At 44.1% G+C, this 20000-nt stretch overlaps 1 protein-coding gene across 1 annotated transcript in view; it reads left to right on the forward strand.

The window, feature by feature from the left end:
* The window catches only part of LOC124377340 (ribonuclease inhibitor-like), a 351047-nt gene that overhangs the window by 3592 nt on the left and 327455 nt on the right, over window positions 1-20000 (forward strand). The window contains exon 4 of the mRNA XM_046836771.1: window positions 12764-12937. Within this exon, the coding sequence (XP_046692727.1) occupies window positions 12764-12937 (174 nt within the window). The remainder of the gene's footprint in view (window positions 1-12763; window positions 12938-20000) is intronic.

The raw sequence follows: 20000 nt of genomic DNA on the forward strand, positions 1-20000 counted from the left end.
GTAAGATCATCTCTCTGAGAGTCACATGACCTGCTCCTCAGTAACACACATTCTCCAATAGTGAGACTGAAGCAGAGCTTTTAGGTTCAGCATCAATGTTCTGAGGAGGAAGTTTTTATTTTTATTAGTTTTGTTTGTTAGTTTAAATTAGTGTTGATCTATTTTTTTTTTATTTTTATAATCATCACTTTTTATTGGTTTTTGTATTGTTTTAGTTTCTAATATCTAATAAATGTACAAAAGTGTTGATATAAATGTGACTGTGACGAGGTAGAATAATGAAGAAAGAGAAGATGATCTAATATCTAACAAGCTACAAAAATCCCTCAGTGTAGAATTGAGCTGTTGTGACTTTTATTGCAGCTCAAAAGTCCAATTAAACCTGCAGCATTAAATCTGTATTTCCAGTAGATTAACACCTGAAAATACTGTCTGGAGCTGAAGAACCTACAGCTTCTTTTACTCCACATTCAGATTTCATAGATCTCACTTTACATGTTTCTCCTTTTCTTTCTTGGTCAGTGATGTAAGTGTGATGGTCCATGATGTGAGTGTGATGGTCAGTGATGTGAGTATGATGGTCAGTGATGTGAGTGTAATGGTCAGTGGTGTGAATGGTAAAGTTAGAGAAGAAAGTGAAAAGACCAGTAAGGGAAGTGAAGAAGGAGATCAGGTAGAGGCTGTGGGAGCTAAGGGAGCTCAGGCTTGTGAGGTGAAGGAAGCCCAGACCAAGCAAATGTGGTCATATAAGACATCTTGTTTGCGCCTGTCCCGAAAGACCCCAGTATTTCCAAGCGCCGGGGGGAGGAAGCAGCTGAACCTGCTGGAGCCGTTCCCGCTGCAGCTTCAGCTCGGCCCGCTGCTGAAAGCCCCGTGACTGAACAGGACACACATTGCGAGTTTTAAGTGGTTCTTAGTGGTGGTGTTGCCTTGCTTTTTAATCGCAATTTTATTCCTGTTTCTTACACTATAGAGGACATTTTAAATGGGAGGCTTTTAAAAGTAAATGCTTTTTATGAGAATGAGGTTTTTGTTTTTATCTGTGTGTACGCTCACATTTACATTTACATTTGCGGCATTTAGCAGACGCCCTTAGAGCGACGTACAAAAGTGCTTTAAATCTCTAGTAATTAATAAATCTACACTGGTACGCAAGATTATACACTTAATATAAATATAACTCGAATTCTACAAACTTGGAAAGTGCTAATTTAGGTATTTCAGGAAGAGGTAGGTCTTCAGTCGTCGCTTAAAGATAATCAGGGACTCTGCTGTACAGACATCTAGGGGAAGTTCATTCCACCACCTCGGTGCCAGAACAGAGAAGAGCCTTGAAGTGTACTTACCTCTCATTCTGAAAGAAGGTGGTACCAGTCGAGCAGTGCTGGAGGATCTCAGACAGCGTGGTGCAGTGAGAGATGTGATGTAGTCACTGAGGTAAGATGGTTCTGGTCTATTTTTGGCCTTGTAGGCAAGCATCAGTGTTTTGAATCTGATACGTGCAGCTACTGGAAGCCAGTGAAGGAGCGCAGCAGTGGGGTGGTGTGGAAAACTTGGGCTGATTGAACACAAGTTGTGCTGCTGCGTTTTGGATAATTTGCAGTGGACGAATAGCGTTCAGGGGGAGACCTGAGAGCAGAGAGTTGCAGTTGTCAAGTCTTAAAATGACAAGAGACTGAACAAGCACCTGGGCAGCCTGTATGGACAGAAATGGTCGAATCCTTCGGATGTTATAGAGAAGAAATCGACAAGAACGAGCAACATTAGCGACATGTGGGAAAAAAGACAGTTCATTGTCCATAATTACCCCAAGGTTACGAGCAGTGGCTGAAGGGGAGAGCAGAGAGTCATGAAGTGTTATTTGGAGATCTTGACCTGGGGATGAATCACCTGGGATGACCAGCAGTTCTGTTTTGCTGGGGTTGAGTATAAGTTGGTGAGCACTCATCCATTAAGATATGTCTGACAAGCATGCTGAGATCCCAGCGGAAGCTGTGGTATCTGATGGAGGGAAAGAAAAGATGAGTTAAATATCATCTGCATAGCAGTGATGAGAAAACCCATGTGAGGATATGACTTCACCAATGGAGTGGGTATAGAGGGAGAAAAGGAGGGGACCAAGTACAGAGCCTTGTGGGACACCAGTGGTGAGTCTGCATGGGGCAGATGTGGATCCCCTCCATGTTACCTGGTATGAGCAACCCTCCAGGTAGGAAGCAAACCATTCCCATGCTGTTCCGCAGATACCTCTTGAGGGTTGACAAAAGTGTCTTGTGGTTGACTGTGTCAAATGCTGCTGAAAGATCCAGAAAGATAAGTACAGATGACAGCTTGGCTGACCGAGCAGCATGTAGTTTCTCAGAAACAGCCAAAAGGGCTGTCTCTGTAGAATGTGCCGCTTTGAACCCAGACTGGTTCGGATCATGGAGGTTGATCTGTGAGAGATAGACAGACAGTTGGTTCCAGAGATTTAGAAAGAAGGAAAGTGATACCAGGATACGGGCCAGGATATATATATATATATATATATATATATATATATATATATATATATATATATATATATATATATATCCTGCCCGGTATCCTGGTATCACTTCTGTAAAAATAAAAATATACTAAAAACCTGGAACCTGGTTAGTCACATTGTACTGCTATTATTTTGAACAATACTGTATGTATGTGTGTGTGTGTGTGTGTGTGTATATATATATATATATATATATATATATATATATATATATATATATATATATATATACACACACACACACACACACACACACACACACAGTACAGCAGTACAATGTGACTAACCAGGTTCCAGGTTTTAGTATATTTTATTTTACAATGCTGGGTCATGTTTGTTTTCTGAGAATCTACTGCACCAACTGGTAACTTGTTTGCCACGTAGCAATAAAAAAATATACTAAAAACCTGGATTATTCTGGTTAGTCACATTGTGCTGCTATTATTTTAAACAATACATACATACATACATACACACACACACACACACTTACCGGCCACTTTATTAGGTACACCTTACTAGTACCTGGTTGGACCCCCTTTTGCCTTCAGAAGTGCCTTAATCCTTCGTGGCATAGATTCAACAAGGTACTGGAAACATTCCTCAAAGATTTTGGTCCATATTGACATGATAGCATCATGCAGTTGCTGCAGATTTGTCGGCTGCAAATCCATGATGCAAATCTCCCATTCCACCACATCCCAAAGGTGCTCTATTGGATTGAGATCTGGTGATTGTGGAGGCCATTTGAGTACAGTGAACAGTAGGCTGTGGCTGTGGCGTTGACACGATGCTCAATTTGTACTAATGGGCCCAAAGTGTGCCAAGAAAATATCCCCCTCACCATTACACCAGCACCACCAGCCTGAACCGTTGATACAAGGCAGGATGGATCCATGCTTTCATGTTGTTGATGCTAAATTCTGACCCAAATTCTGCCCCATCCGAATGTCACAGCAGAAATTGAGACTCATCAGACCAGGCAATGTTTTTCCAATCTTCTATTGTCCAATTTTGGTGAGCTGTGCAAATTGTAGCCTCAGTTCCCCTTCAGGCACTCGAGCTGCGTCGAAACGCTATGGGAACCCTATGGGAGCGTTCCCATAGCGTTTTGACACAGCGTCTCGTTCCCTCGGGGAACTACGGTTACGGTCGTAACCTAGAGACGTTTCCTGTTCTTAGCTGTCAGGAGTGGCACCCAGTGTAGTCTTCTGCTGTTGTAGACCATCCGCCTCAAGGTTCGACATGTTGTGCGTTCAGAGATGCTCTTTTGCACACCTCGGTTGTAACAAATGGTTATTTGAGTTACTGTTGCCTTTCTATCAGCTCGAACCAGTCTGGCCATTCTCCTCTGACCTCTGGCATCAACAAGGCATTTGCACCCACAGAACTTCCGCCTACTGGATATTTTCTCTTTTTCGGACCATTCTCTGTAAACCCTAGAGATGGTTGTGCGTGAAAATCCCAGTAGATCAGTTTCTGAAATACTCAGACCAGCCCGTCTGGCACCAACAACCATGCCACATTCAAAGTCACTTAAATCACCTTTCTTCCCCATTCTGACGCTTGGTTTGAACTGCACCAGATCGTCTTGACCATGTCTACATGCCTAAATGCATTGAGTTGCTGCCATGTGATTGGCTGATTAGAAATTTGCGTTAATGTGCAGTTGGACAGGTGTACTTAATTAAGTGGCTGGTGGGTGTATATATGTATATTACATTAGAGATTTGGACTGTAACATGTAGCAAAGCATGAATATGCAAGGCTCATTGTACAAATTGTTTTTAAATAAACACAGCAGGAAAAATCAAGTTCAGTTTCCGTAGGAACAGTGTTGTTGATCTCCTTAATTTGCCAGTTCATCAAAGTCTGGATTAAGTTTTGTTGTGGCAATTCTCAGGATAGATCCAAGGTGTTCGTCAGTTAAACTGGATCTATGAGGAGCTTTGTTGATGTGACGCTTATGTCTGCTCACATACAGTATTGTTCAAAATAATAGCAGTACCATGTGACTAACCAGAATAATCCAGGTTTTTAGTATATTTTTTATTGCTATGTGGCAAACAAGTTACCAGTTGTTGCAGTAGATTCTCAGAAAACAAACAAGACCCAGCATTCATGATATGCACGCGCTTAAGGCTGTGCAATTGGGCAATTAGTTGAAAGGGGTGTGTTTAAAAAAATAGCAGTGTATGCCGTTGACTGTACAAACTCAAAACTATTTTTTACAAACATTTTTGTTTCTAGGATTTAGCAATCCTGTGAATCACTAAACTAATATTTAAAACTGCTTCACATCTGTGTGGCATGGAGTCAACCAACTTGTGGCACCTCTCAGCTGTTATTCCACTCCATGCTTCTTTAACAACATTCCACAACTCATTTACATTTCTTGGTTTTGCTTCAGAAACAGCATTTTTGATATCACCCCACAAGTTCTCGATTGGATTAAGGTCCGGGGATTGGGCTGGCCACTCCATAACATTAATTTTGTTGGTTTGGAACCAAGACTTTGCTCGTTTACTAGTGTGTTTGGGGTCATTGTCTTGTTGAAACAACCATTTCAAGGGCATGTCCTCTTCAGCATAAGGCAACATGACCTCTTCAAGTATTTTTTACATATGCAAACTGATCAATGATCCCTGGTATGCGATAAATAGGCCCAACACCATAGTAGGAGAAATATGCCCATATCATGATGCTTGCACCACCATGCTTCACTGTCTTCACTTTGTACTGTGGCTTGAATTCAGAGTTTGGGGGTCGTCTCACAAACTGTCTGTGGCCCTTGGACCCAAAAAGAACAATTTTACTCTCATCAGTCCACAAAATGTTCCTCCATTTCTCTTTAGGCCAGTTGATGTGTTCTTTGCCAAATTGTAACCTCTTCTGCACAGGCGTTTTTTTTTAACAAAGGGACTTTGCGGGGGATTCTTGAAAATAGATTAGCTTCACACAGACGTCTTCTAACTGTCACAGTACTTACAGGTAACTCCAGACTGTCTTTGATCATCATGGAGCTGATCATTGGCTGATCCTTTGCCATTCTGGTTATTCTTCGATCCATTTTGATGGTTGTCTTCCATTTTCTTCCACGTCTCTCTGGTTTTGCTCTCCATTTTAAGGCATTGGAGATCATTTTAGCTGAACAGCCTGTAATTTTTTGCACCTTTTTATAGGTTTTCCCCTCTCCAATCAACTTTTTATACCAAAGTACGCTGTTCTTCTGAACAAAGTCTTGAATGACCCATTTTCCTCAGGCTTTCAAATGCATGTTCAACAAGTGCTGGCTTCATCCTTAAATAGGGGCCACCTGATTCACACCTGTTTTTTCACAAAATTGATGACCTCAGTGATTGAATGCCACACTGCTATTTTTTGAACACACCCCTTTCAACTAATTGCCCAATTGCACAGCCTTACGAGCGTGCATATCATGAATGCTGGGTCGTGTTTGTTTTCTTAGAATCTACTGCACCTACTGGTAACTTGTTTGCCACGTAGCAATAAAAAATATACTAAAAACCTGGATTATTCTGGTTAGTCACATTGTACTGCTATTATTTTTAACAATACTGTATGTAGGTTGAACCAAACAAAGTCTGTGAAACACTACACTGGCTGCTGGAGGAGCTCCTGGTCTATGGGATTTGTCTAAACATCTCCAGGGCGACCACCCCCACACTGTCCAGAGCTTTGATTTCCTCTAAGATCGTCACACTCCGGGAGCTGGTGAACATTGCAGGGACAGGCCTGTCATGAGGGGAGGACTTGGCAGCACGTATGAGACTCCATTCTCTGCGCATCGCTAACCAGCTCCTACACCGCTGGAGGTCCACACTAACAACAGAGTAGTGTGTCCATCTAAAGGATTACATAATCAGTGAGATTGGCTCTACAGAGGAGGAACCCTTTCCCTGGCTGGATATCGTTCCTGTCCTCTATGAATGTGGTGGCCCCCTCCCAGAGTGCAGGGGTGAAGGGGAGGTTAACTTTGGGACAGTGTCAGGGAAGCTTCTCTACAGGGCCTGTGTTAAAGTTTTAAACAAGAAAAAACTGAGTGGGAGGGTAGACACCCAGTGGAGAAATGTTTTTGGTTTTAACAATAATTTTAAACCAGAGTGGAGGGCACTGTACAAACCACCATTAATTAAAAAAGCTGCCGACCTTCAGTGGAGGATTTTACACTGCATTATCTCTGTGAACTCTTTTATTTCTGTTTTAGACCCCAATGTCTTACAAGACTGTCCATTCTGTTCACAGAGAGAGACTGTTTTTCATGCTTTTATACACTGCTTCAGATTACAGTCACTTTTAAAAAAAAGGTATTTTAAGTTTTTTTAATGTGACTTTTACTTTACAGTGTTTTATTCTGGGTTTTAAGTACATCAGGAGAAACAGGTTTATGTGTCAGTTGATTTATTATTTATTGACTTATTATTATTTTTGGTCAAGCAAAAAAAGCAATATACCTGAGCAGAAAAAAACAAAATGGCTCAAAACACTGACTGTGATGCCATTAGAATCCTTTCCAGGCTTACAAAATCCAAAATTGTTGTTGATTTTAACTTTTACAAGAGTATATGGGATCTGAAGATGTTTGAGGCTGTGTGGTGTTGTGGAGAAGCTCTTTGTTTCTTAAAAGAAAAAGAGTTGTACTTTGCACCAAAGCGCAGCTAAACAGTTACACCAACTCCCATCTTTTAACTCTCATTGTCTTGTTTTATTGATGTCTTTATAATGTTATTTATTTATTTATTTATTTATTTATTTATTTATTTATTTATTTATTTATCCATTATATTTGACTATTTCTCTATTTATTTGACTTTAATTACCTGATGCTATCCAGAACATAACTTGACTTATGTTGAGTGTTATGGTAAATAAAGGAGTGTAAAAAAAAAGTCTCTCTCTCTCTCTCTCTCTCTCTTTGTAGTGGAACAAACACAAAGGATGTGTAATGTGTAGTTCCTTCAGGAACTCGAGCTGCGTCGAACGCTATGGGAACGCCCCTGCGTGACCACGCTCTGAACCACGTGTGAAATCTAGCCAATAGGCAAGCCGTGACGTCATAGACAGGCGACGTCGCGTAAACCAGGAAGCTACAAGATGGCTGTGCGGTGGTAGCGACATTAGCTTCTGCTAGTTCAGGTAAGCGCTTTGAGTGTGTTATCTGTGCAGTCATGAGCTTATATGCAGGCAAAATTCTGTCTGCGTGTCTCCTGCTTGCCCGATTCATTTCGGGGTGACACGCAGCCGATGTGTTGTTTGCTTAGCTTAGGAGCGTGCTTAGTCGGCTCGAGGGTATCGGTTGTTAGCATTTTAGCCGTGCGGCTATGCGCTCCCGGCTGCGAGGCGAGCTCCCGTTCCCCGGGGATTGCGCTCGTTTGGAAACGGTTCTTCCCCCGGTGCGTTCGCGGTGCTCCGTATTCTTCCTCCGAGGTGGGTGACGGGAGCGCTCTCCGAGGTGAGCGCTCTTCCTCGCGGCTTTGGCTCTCGATGGTATCGGCTGTTAGCATTTAGCCGTGTGGCTATGCGCTCCCGGCTGCTAGCCGAGCTCCCGTTCCCCGGGGATTGCGCTCGTTTGGTAACGGTTCTTCCCCCGGTGCGTTCGCGGTGCTCCGTATTCTTCCTCCGAGGTGGGAGAATTTCAGAGAGCGCTCTCCGAGGTGAGCGCTCTCCCTCGAGGCTTTGGCTCTCGATGGTATCGGCTGTTAGCTTTTAGCCGTGTGGCTATGCGCTCCCGGCTGCTAGCCGAGCTCCCGTTCCCCGGGGAGAGCGCTCGTTTGGAGACGGTTCTTCCCCGGTGCGTTCGCGGTGCTCCGTATTCTTCCTCCGAGGTGGGAGAATTTCAGAGAGCGCTCTCCGAGGTGGCGCTCTCCCTAGAGGCTTTGGCTCTCGATGGTATCGGCTGTTAGCTTTAGCCGTGGCTATGCGCCCCGGCTGCTAGCCGAGCTCCCGCCCCCGGGAGAGCGCCGCTTGGTATCGGTTCTTTTCCGTGTGTGTGACGCGGTGCTCTGTATTTCTTCCTCCGAGGTGGATGAAATTTCGGGATATTAGGGGAAGCATGCCTGGCGGCTGCTTCTTCTCCCGGTGCGGGCGCAGCATTACATGTCTCTCTCCGAGGAGGTTGAGCTGGTGGATGCTGGCGAGCCTGCGGACTCCTCACAGCCTGTGCTGTATATGGAGCTCCTTGTGGTCGTGGCACGGGCCGGTCCGAGCTGGATTAGCTTGGCCGGTCGTGGTGGCGGGAGCAGCGCGCGCCAGTGAGCTGGTTGTGCGTTTCCTGCACTGTGTCACAGCCTCAGCGCCTCCCCTGATCTGCGCACCGAGGTGTCTGGGTCCTGGGAGGCCCGTGACGCGCATGCTTTTCCGATGTTCTTTCGCTGTGCGCGAATGTTATTGGATCTGCGTGGCGCGGCTACGGGACGTTGCCGCTTGTGGTGGAGATGCTAGCTAGCTATCTCTCCCCGAGTGTTGCGTCTGTGACGGCTATCGGTTTGCCTACGAGCGCCGCTTGGCTCTGGTGGGTAGCGCTGCGCGGCAGGTCAGGCTACAGGTTGCTTCCACACGATGAGTGTGTTGCAGGCATACCAGGCTGGCCTGCTATGGGGGATGATGCGAGCTTCCTTCTGAGCGTCATGGTGTCCCTCCTGGCCTGACCTGGTGACGCTGTGGGTAAGGGTGATTGCTGGCGGGTTCAGGAGGCCGCGGTGGCATTTCAGTGGTAGTTCCTCGCTGCTCCGATGGAGCTGCTCAGCGGCAGCCGCGCCCTGGTACGTCCAGGCACAGCGAGATGGCCCGGTGAGAGAGTGTTGCCACCCGACTCGCGGGCGGTCCTAGGGGCCCTGGCGACTCTCTAGGCCCGAGGAGGCTGACGGCCTGAGGGTCGCCCCGCCTCTGGTGAACGGGCTATGGTGCGTAGGCCTGATGGCTTGCATTTTGGAGGGCGGTGCGCACCTCATGCTACGGTGCTCGTCCCTCCCTGGCACCGCCGGGAGGCCGGTCTGTCGGCCCTGCCACAGGGTGTTCGGGACGCTGCCTCCCTCTGGCGGTTAACTCCCTTATTTCCGCTCGACAGTTCGTTGCGGATGAGAGTCATCCGCCGCCTCTCAGGGGGCTTCGACGGCCGCAGTACGCTGCTCCTGCCGTTCGGGTTCAGGAGGTCTGTCTGTTAGCCCTGCCACGGGTTGTGTTCAGGCGCAGCTTCTCAGCGGTTTGCTCCCAGTATTCCGCCCGTATGATCGCTGCGGACGGGGGGTTCCGCCGCCTCTCAGGAGGCTTCAACGGCCGCAGTACGCTGCTCCTGCCGTTTGGGTTCAGGAGGACTGTCTGTTAGCCCTGCCACGGGTCGTGTTCAGGGCGCAGCTTCTCCAGCGGTTTGCTCCCCGTATTCCGCCCGCATGATCGCTGCGGACGGGGGGTTCCGCCGCCTCTCAGGAGGTGTGGTCGGCTGCAGAGCACCGCCACTCTGAGTGGGTCGGGGGCCAGCCCCGAGGGGTTGGTTCTCCTGTGGAGACTTTGTCAGTCTTAGGGCTGCCTGGAGTCTCTCGGGGTCCTGCGTACTGTGAAGAAGGGTTGCGCGATTCGGTTCGCATCTTCTCCTCCCCGGCTCGACGGGGTGTGTCCCGCCCTGGCGGGACCCGTGCAGGCTCTGGTCCTGGAACAGGAAGTGCGCACACTCCTGGGGAAAGGGGCCATCGAGGTGGTTCCCTCTCAGTTTGCGAGTCAGGCTGCTACAGCCCGTGCTTCGTTGTTCAAGAAGGACGGTGGGTTGCGTCCCATTCTGGATCTCTGCTACTTGAACCACTCACTTTTGGGGCTCGGGTTCAGGTTTCTCGTTTAGAGAGGTCGTGTCTCAGGTCAAGTCCAAGGACTGATTTGTCATACGCTAGATCTGGAGGTTGCATGCTCCCATGCAGCCGTCCTTCACCGCGCACGGAGGTTCCTGAGGTTGCTTTCGGGCTAAGCTTACCAATATCGGTCCTTCCGTGCGGCCTAGCGCCTCACCCGTGCCTTCACAGAGTGCGTGAACGCAGCACTGACCCCGCTGCGGCTTCAGGGCATCCGCGTTCTGTATTATATCAACGATTGGTTGATGGTGGCTCGTTAGAGCACCTGGCGGTTTGGCATTGAGGTGCTGTTCCGCCTGCATGAAGGTACTGGGGTTCGGACTGAGACGCCGGGTTGTGTGTACTTTCCCAGCGCGGAGGGCCACTTTCTCGGCGTGGTGTGGGACTCGGCCGAGTTGCGGGCACGGTTGTCTCCCGCCCGGTTTGTAGTCATCCTCACTGCAGTCAGGAGGGTAGGGGCAGGCCGCCTGGTCACTGTGAGGCAGTTCCAGAGGCTGCTGGGTCTCATGTCGGCAGTGTCCGCATGTGGCCCCTCCAGTGGTGGCTCCGGGCAGTAGGTTCTCCCCTGAGGGAGTCTGTGTCATCACATCAAGGTCTCACGGTGTGCCCGTGAGCCTTGGTTGCATGGTAGAACCTTACGTTCTGTCCGAGGCCCCGTTTAGGGACTCCTTGTCGCCGCGTAACGCTAACGACGGGCGCTTCCATCACGGGGTGGGAGCGGTCATGAGTGGCCACTCCTCTCAGGGTCTGTGGAGCGCCCGCCTCTTGTGGCACATAGGTTGCCGGGAGGTGCTGGCAGTGTTGTTGGGGTTACAACTCTTTCTCCCAGTCCTTAGAGATCGCTATGTGTTGGTCCGCTCGGACAATGCTGCGGTGGTCTCGTACATCGTCCACCGGGGACCTCGGTCTCGCCTTGCAGCAACGGGCGCAGGGGTCCTCTTGTGGTCCCGGACGAACTCCTCTCATTTAGAGCCGGTTACATCCCGGACGGTTGGATGCCTGAGCAGGCGCCCTGTCGAGACAGTGGCTGCCGTGGGACGGTCTTGGCCGAGGCTACGCCTGTACGCTTTTCCCCCGATTGCGCTGCTCTCGGGAGTTCTGGGAAAGTTTTGCGGTAGGGAGTCTGTCTCCTCCGGTAGCACCTTGTTGGCGGGCGGAACCCTGGTTCACCCTGCCCGGTGTTGTGGAGCCTGTGGCCCCTGAGGGGTCTCAGTTTGTAGCGGCTGTTCTCTCTACCGAGGTAGTAGAGGCCCCTCCACTCCAGAACTCCCTCCATGAGGAGGTTGTATGCCGCAAGATGGCGACTGTTCGCGCCACGGTGTGAGCACCATGACTTGGACCCAGATGACTGCCCGGTCGGTTCAGTTCTGGTGTTTTTGCAGGTACAGTTTGCCGCAGGGTTAACCCTTCGACCCTGAGGGTTTCCGTGTTCGCTGGGTAGGTCCCATTGGTGACACGTTTCCTCCGCGCGCCGGAGGCTGTGGCCCGGGACACGACTCGGAGTGCCTGTCTGGGACTTGGCAGTTGCCTCGTCCCACCTGGAGTTGCCCCCTGGCATGCCCAGAGTGTTCTTACATGGGGCCGGGTGCTCCCACACGATGTGTCGTGTTACAGGCATTCTGCCCTCCTCTGTTATAGCCCCCGACCAGGGGTTACGAGACCCGGCTGTGTCCAGTGCGAGCACTGGGTGCTTATCTCCACAGGACGAGTCCTTGGAGGTGGTTGGTGCAGTTGTTCGGCTGCGAGTCCTGGTCCCCGCCCCGATCGAGGTCAGGGCTCGCCCCGCCGGAGTGTGGCGGCCTCTGCGGCCGGGTGCACATGAGTGTCACTCCGGGACGTCTGTGACGCTGCGGGTTGGTCCACCCCGCTGGCCTTTGTCAGGTTCTATGGCCTCGACCTCAGAGCCACCCCGGGCTCCTCTGTCCTACGTGCTGGTGCCGAGGCCCTCACTCTTTGGCAGGGTCTGGTCAGTGTGGCGTGATTGGACACTCGTTCCCATAGCGTTTCGACGCAGCTCGAGTTCCTGAAGGGGAACGTCTCAAGGTTACGAACGTAACCCTAGTTCCCCGAGGGAACGAGACGCCGCGCTCCATGCCACACTCCTGCATCCCGCGGCGCTTACCTTCTCTCTTGCAGAAGCTAATGTCGCTACCACCGCACAGCCATCTTGTAGCTTCCTGGTTTACGCGACGCCGCCTGTCTATGACGCCACGGCTTGCCTATTGGCTAGATTTCACACGTGGTTCAGAGCGTGGTCACGCAGGGGCGTTCCCATAGCGCCGACGCAGCCTCGTTCCCTCGGGGAACTAGGGTTACGTTCGTAACCTTGAGACGAAACTAATAGAGTGAAGTGTGTGTCATTGTGTATCTGCAGATTAAATAAATGTGGAGTATCAGATGAAGGCTGTGCTGCTCTCACTTCAGCTCTGAGATCAAACCCCTCACACATGAGAGAACTGAATCTGACTGGGAATAAAGTAGGAGACTCAGGAGTGAAGTTTCTCTCTCATCTGAAGGATGATAAATGTTACAAACTTCAGACACTGAAGTGAGTAATAATCTGTTTTATATAAACACTGAAACTGATGTAATGATTAGTGTTATTTACTACATTAGCATTATATACTACATTAGTGTTATTTACTACACTTGTGTTATTTCCTACATTAGTGTTATTTACTACATTAGTGTTATTCAGCACATTAGCGCTATTTACTACATTAGCGTTATTTACTACATTAGCGTTATTTAGCGCATTAGCGTTATTTACTACATTAGTGTTATTTAGCACATTAGCGTTATTTACTACATTAGTGTTATTTACTACATCAGTGTTATTTACTACATTAGTGTTATTTACTACATTAGAGTTATTTACTACATTAGTGTTATTTACTACATTAGAGTTATTTACTACATTAGTGTTATTTACTACATTAGAGTTATTTACTACATTAGAGTTATTTACTACATTAGTGTTATTTACTACATTAGTGTTATTTACTACATCAGTGTTATTTACTACATTAGAGTTATTTACTACATTAGCGTTATTTCCTACATTAGTGTTATTTAGCACATTAGCGTTATTTACTACATTAGTGTTATTTAGAACATTAGCATTATTTACTACATTAGCGTTATTTACTACATTAGCATTATTATGCACATTAGCATTATTTATTAGATGATGATCATCTTTTATTGCCACAAATATTGGATATCCTGTAAGCAGCTGGTTTCCTCACTCGGACAGAGCTTTTATCTCTCCACCTCCACACCATGTTTTCTATCATTCCTGTAAAATTCCCCTCAGCTTGTTCTCAAAGTCTGCACTTTAATATCCATGTAGAACAAGAGAGAAGCTCCACAGCAGTGATCTTTATTAAAAGCAGCAAAAACTCTACAGCCTGGGATTGGAGAAGTGCAGTGATGTGATGCAAATATCTGCTCATGTTCCTCTTTCATCTTCTGCACCTTCTCATTTGTTTTCACTAAATGTTCTACCAAAGATATTATATAAGCATGAAGAAATGTTGAATGACAAATGATACACTGGAATCAAATCCTGGTTTCCTTGAAGCAAAGATAATTACCTGCTGCTGATCATCAAACACCACCTTCTAGTTTTCTGTTACTGATTCTTTTCTTTATCTTCTAGAGTTAAATGGTGATGAACAATTGAGTGAAGACTCCAGTGTTTCTGCATTTCCGTGTCTGCAAACCAAGAACACATTTATCTACAGGATTTGAGGAGTTGATGTGAAAAAGCCCAGAGCAGAAGGAGTCCAAATCACATGTATTACTTTGTCCTTTAGTTAGTATTTAATAGAGTTTCTATCTTTATGCTACAGGATCAGACCCAAACTATTCTTTATTTTCTCTCTGATCTCTATTTCTTACTAGTATCAGGTGATCAACCCAGTATGGGATCAGTGCCATCTTTAGTGCCTGCACACACACACACACACACACACACACAATTCTGCTCAGTCTGTTCCTCCTCTACACACATGTTCTCTCTCTTTATCCTTGTCGTTACGAAAATTTTACACTGGTGTGAGATCCTTCCATTCACTTTTCCCAGGTTCATCCATCTCTTTACCTGTGAATAAATCAACACTGGTTCATGGGATTACAGACTTAAGATACCATCAGCCTAAAACTCTGTTGACAGGAATTATAGCACTTTTTTAAATATGACAAAACAATGAAAAAGTGCTAGTATAAGTGTTTCAGGAAGAGGAAAGATCTTCACCCGTCGTTTGAAGTTGGGCAGTGACTGACAGCTTTTCAGACATCTAGGGGAAGTTCATTCCACCACCTTGGTGGCAGAACAGAGAAGAGTCTTGATGTACACCGACCTTTTACCCTGAAAGTTGTTATTTCTAAGCAAGCACAGGTTCTCTATGATAAGTCATGGACTCAGAACAGAACTTGGTAACCAGTGACTACCCAGAGCCAAAGCCAGGGAGCAGACAAACAAAGTCTGTTGCCAGAGTGAAATCTAAATATAGAAATTACCAGAAAGGTTGTTTAAGTAACTTGCATAACATTACAATAGAGAAGACTGAACTGCACCAGCACCTCTGATCTCTAAACAGGAGTTTAATGTAATGTGTTTAACGGAAATGTTAATTAAACCAAACGAATACCTACCATAAAATGAAGCGAATTCTCCTGGGTACAGTTATACACACCAGCCCTATCTAAATGGCACAGGAGGCGGAGTCAAAGTTATTTCTAATAATTATCTAAGCATCAACCAAAAGAAATAAATAAACACAAATTTTTGTTCTTTACATCAACATAACAAATGCAGCTTCCAGAAACAAGTTTGGTCAGTCAAATCCAATTAATATTATTTATAGACCCCCACAGAGGTGGCAAAATTACACACATCCATGACTTAAGTAGAAGTACAGATACTGATTATACCTTTTTACTTAAGTGAAAGTAAAGAAGTATTGGTTTAGACATGTACTTAAGTAAAAAGTAGGTATTACTTCTACCTGTTTTAGCTGTTAACTGGACCTCACATCATATTACAGTTTTTACCAATTGCTTACACCCAAAATCTTTTCATGTCACATGATCTTTGAAACCTTACACTCAAAGTGCAAAACTACATGCCAAATCTTCAAAACCATAAGCTATTTCTCAGCCTTAGACTCAGTTTTCAATTGCATAAAACAATTTTTTCAAAACACTACACACAATTCTCTACCTAAAACACAAAGATCTATCAGGATGTGACTTGCTTTTCTTTTCAAAACACAACCAATCAAAATGCTACACTTAGTCACCAGGTCACACAGACACATCTGCAAACACTAACTGCTTAATTGGTCACTAATCAATTACTGCTTTACTTTACAGTAGTATAGATAGGCCTATAAATAGGTCAAAGATCAGATTACCTGTTTTGAACAATGGATGCTAACAATGAACAGAGAGCAAGAGGAGTAGGAGGAAGGGTAAGGGAAAGGGTAAATAAGAGAAGGATAGAGAGCCATCTCTGATGAGATTAGGGAAACACTTTTTGATCATGTAATCAACCATGGTTTGACCGTGAGAGAGTCGATTTACAGTGGCGTCCATAAATCAAACCTTCAGAAATGAGAACCCATCCACAATTTACCACCCATCCACAATTTGTAGTTTTGTACCTACCCCCATATTCACCTTTTCTAAATCCCATAGAGGAATTCTTCTTAACCTGGCACTGGAAAGTGTCTGATCGCCAACCTTTGGCCCGCATGCCACTTCTCCAGGCAAAGGTTGGATACGCCATGCTAGGAGATACTTCCCTTCATGTTTGGAAAGAGAAAACGTAGCTTGTGAGGTGGACGAAGTATTGTGGCCAGACCCAGCTCGGAGAAGAGATGAAGCTTAGCACTGGGGATTGCACCCCCCCTACCCCCTGCCAATTCCTGGACCAGGACCCCACACACAATTTACTGTATTCTACTGTAAAGAATATAATTTTGATTTACATGTTTATTGTTGTGTTGTATGCTAATGTATACAACAGTAATTTTTGGCCTAATACATATTTTCTGTTTTTACATTGCATTGCCGTTTCCGGTGTACTTGTTACCCCTCTCAGCAGATTACTTTCACTGTAGAACATTGTATTGAAATGTAGATATAAGCCTATGAAAGACCAAAGAGCTTTAGATTTAGAACAGCAGTGTTTACATGGTATATCCAGAAACGAAATGCAGTTTGCATCTACCAGAAGTGCAAAAAGTAGTAATCGTGCAAATAGTGCAGATAAATATGTAGCATATGTACAGCATGTGATATGTATGTAAGCATATGTACAGTGATTAAATATAAAGGCTATAACAGTGCAGAGACGTGTAGACATCATTAAGAGCCTTTGTTATGTTTCAAGTCAAGTCAAGAAGCTTTTATATATAATCATAGACATTTTACAGATTTGAATTATATATTGTTTTTATCTGTACGATCAATAAAGACAGTAATTTAAGTTCGTTTCGCCATTATGAGGGAAAAACCCACAAAAAACGGCACCCAGCGGGTAAATTGTGTGAATTATTTCGGATTTGATGTTTAATTTGAGACTTGGTGCAGAAATAAAACAAAAGTTTACTCATTCAAAATATTTTTCGGTGGAGTTTATTTATTTATTTTATATCTAAGTAAAGAAGAGACGTCGTAAATAAGTGTATGTTTTGCTGGAGGTTTTAATTTCGCCTATTTTTTATTCAGTTATTTATTTATGTATTTATATTTTTTAAAATAAAAATAGTAAAAACAGAAATGCGCGCTGAATTGATGGTGCGTTAATAACATCTAGTGCCTTTTAAAATCATTTGAATTTTGACAGCCAAATATATTTATATGTATATATATATATGTGTGTGTGTGTGTATATATATATATATATTAATTAATACAAAACTAATTAAAAATGTTGTTACCATTGAATGTATCTAGGCTGAAGATCCACATATAGAACACAAGCAGAGAAAAGATGATGATGATCATGAATGTGTCTGTTCTCAGTCATGTTTACATCACTGACTTCCTCTGTCTCATCCACGTTAACCCCAAACTTCTTACTGCCTTCTGCCTGCTGATTCTCAGCTTCATAAAAAGTGAGAGTCAGGACTTTATACACCAGCGGATTGCAAAAGACGCGCAGTAACAGGAAATCAGACTTTCTTTTAGAATGTGCGGATTTTATCACAAATCTCGCTTCTACTTCTTTATACAAAGCATTAATTGTTGGTGACTTTAATATTGATTTAGATAATCAGGGAGACTCTTTAAGATCAGCAGTTGTGTCTATTCTAGATTCAGTAGGAATTAATCAGAATGTTATAGGACCCACTCATAGTGTGACACAATCTTAATTTAATACTAATATGTTGATTAAATAGTAAAAATATAGTCATAATTTCATAGTATAAGGTTATTTCAGATCATAACCATAGCTCCTTTAAAATCTATCAATGCCATGTTCCTCCATTGTGAGTAAGTAAGGGAGGGAGGGAGGGAGGGAGATAGGGAACAAATTATTTTTTTTTAATAATTCAGTTGAATAAACAAATTTTACCCTGGGTTTTTGTAATCCATTTTTCTTAAATACAAACATTTGTTCAAATCTGCTGCAATAAGAACAGTTTATAAACAAATAAAATATTTGCAAATAAAAAACCAGAACATTTCTTTAGAAAATGAAATGTAAACAAAACACACACAATGTATTTCCTAAATGAGGTGTAACAAATGAAAACTATATAGTTCACTTTTATTACATTTTCTTATACTTTAAATGTAATTAATTTTATTTTGTGTCACATTAACCTCAAAATGGTATATATTATTTTAGAGATTGATTAGCAGTGTTGGGCAACGTTACTTTTAAAAGTAACGCATTACAATATTGAGTTACTCCCCAAAAAAGTAACTAATTACGTTACTTAGTTACTTTTTATGGAAAGTAATGCGTTATATTACTTTTGCGTTACTTGCATCTCTTTCACGCCTTACAGGTGTAACAGGTGTAATATAGATAATTGATATCAAGAAATCTGTTATATTAAAGCAAAAGACATTTCTTAAACATTTAAAATGCTTAATAACTTCTTAGAGAACAATAAGATGATCGACTAAATTTTGACCACAAGGCTGAACACTTTCCAGTCGCACTTCTGTACACTGCTTTGTAATCTGCCTCACCTTCAGGAATGTAACTATTGTTCGTGTATATAAGGTTAAGGGTGGGCTGCACACCAGTGATGTGGAGGGAGAACATACCTTTCGCTGTCATCTCGTAAAACATCGTGCAATTCCGTAAATATGACCTCGTCCTCGTCTACATCATTCTCTGCTTCATCATCAGCTTGAAACATTCTGAACGCTTTTACAAAGTTCACGCTATTATCAGTGACCATGGCAGTTTATCTTCCCACAAAGAGCAAATGAGCTGTGAATTTGCTCTCTTTCTCTTTCTCCGCTGCGATGGCATCGTACATGTGTCTCCCATGGAAAACCTTTATTCTGAGCAGTCAATCGAGCTGCAGTGGTGGAAAGTCAGCAAAGGTTTTCTATATTTGTCTCCATTTCCATATATGAAAAAATTGCATAATGTTGCATATATTCAACATTATATACACACACACACACACACACACACACACACACACACACACACATATATGTAGTCCTGTTCTTTGCATGCAGTTGTTTTTTTTTTTTGAAGTGGTATTTTTTGCAGTTGACAAGAGCTTTTCACCAACACATAATCTACACTTAACCATTATTCCTTTCTCCTTTCCCTCCACTACTTCAAAATTATAAGAATACAGTAATGTAATGCTCTGGTTTGCCATCTCCGCTTCTGACCAGCTTCTGTTCCCGCGGCTCGCACGTATGAGTGCACGATTCTACGTGACTACGTTCATTTTTATTCAGTATTTTTATTTTTTTTTTGCAATATAATTTAACTGAAAAGTAACTCGCGTTACTTATTTTAAAAAGTAACTCTGATATTAATGTGTAAATGTATAAAGTAACGCAGTACTTTATTCGTTACACCAAAAAAGTCATATTATTACATAACGCACGTTACTTGTAATGCGTTACCCCCAACACTGTTGATTAGGACAACAATACCACAAAAACAAGCAAGAGTAAACAAACTTACATACAAAACAGACATTAAATATGCAATATCATAAATTGTTAAAAGTGTGGCACCGGGGCGTCCAATTTGTTCCCGAAAATTAGGAAATTCAGGACAGAGGAATTTAACAATAAAATGTATGAACTAGATTTAGGAATGTTACTAGTGGAAACTGACTACGTCACCTAAGCTAAGTTACCAGGGATAACCATTTATAAAGACATACACATTTACATTTACATTTGTGGCATTTAGCAGATGACCTTATCCAGAGCGACGTATAAAAGTGCTTTGAGTCTCTAGCAGTCTCTGCTGCTTAATTTCAGCTTTTTAAATAATGAGATGCTTTAAAAATAGCAACTGAAATGTACGATTTAAAGAAATGTTAAGTGAAGTCTTGACTGACTTTTCCTGGAATGCAGGGTAAAATCCTCACAAGGCACCCAGGTTC

The sequence above is a fragment of the Silurus meridionalis genome, chromosome 23 (assembly GCF_014805685.1).
Source record: "Silurus meridionalis isolate SWU-2019-XX chromosome 23, ASM1480568v1, whole genome shotgun sequence".
Lineage (NCBI taxonomy): Eukaryota > Metazoa > Chordata > Actinopteri > Siluriformes > Siluridae > Silurus > Silurus meridionalis.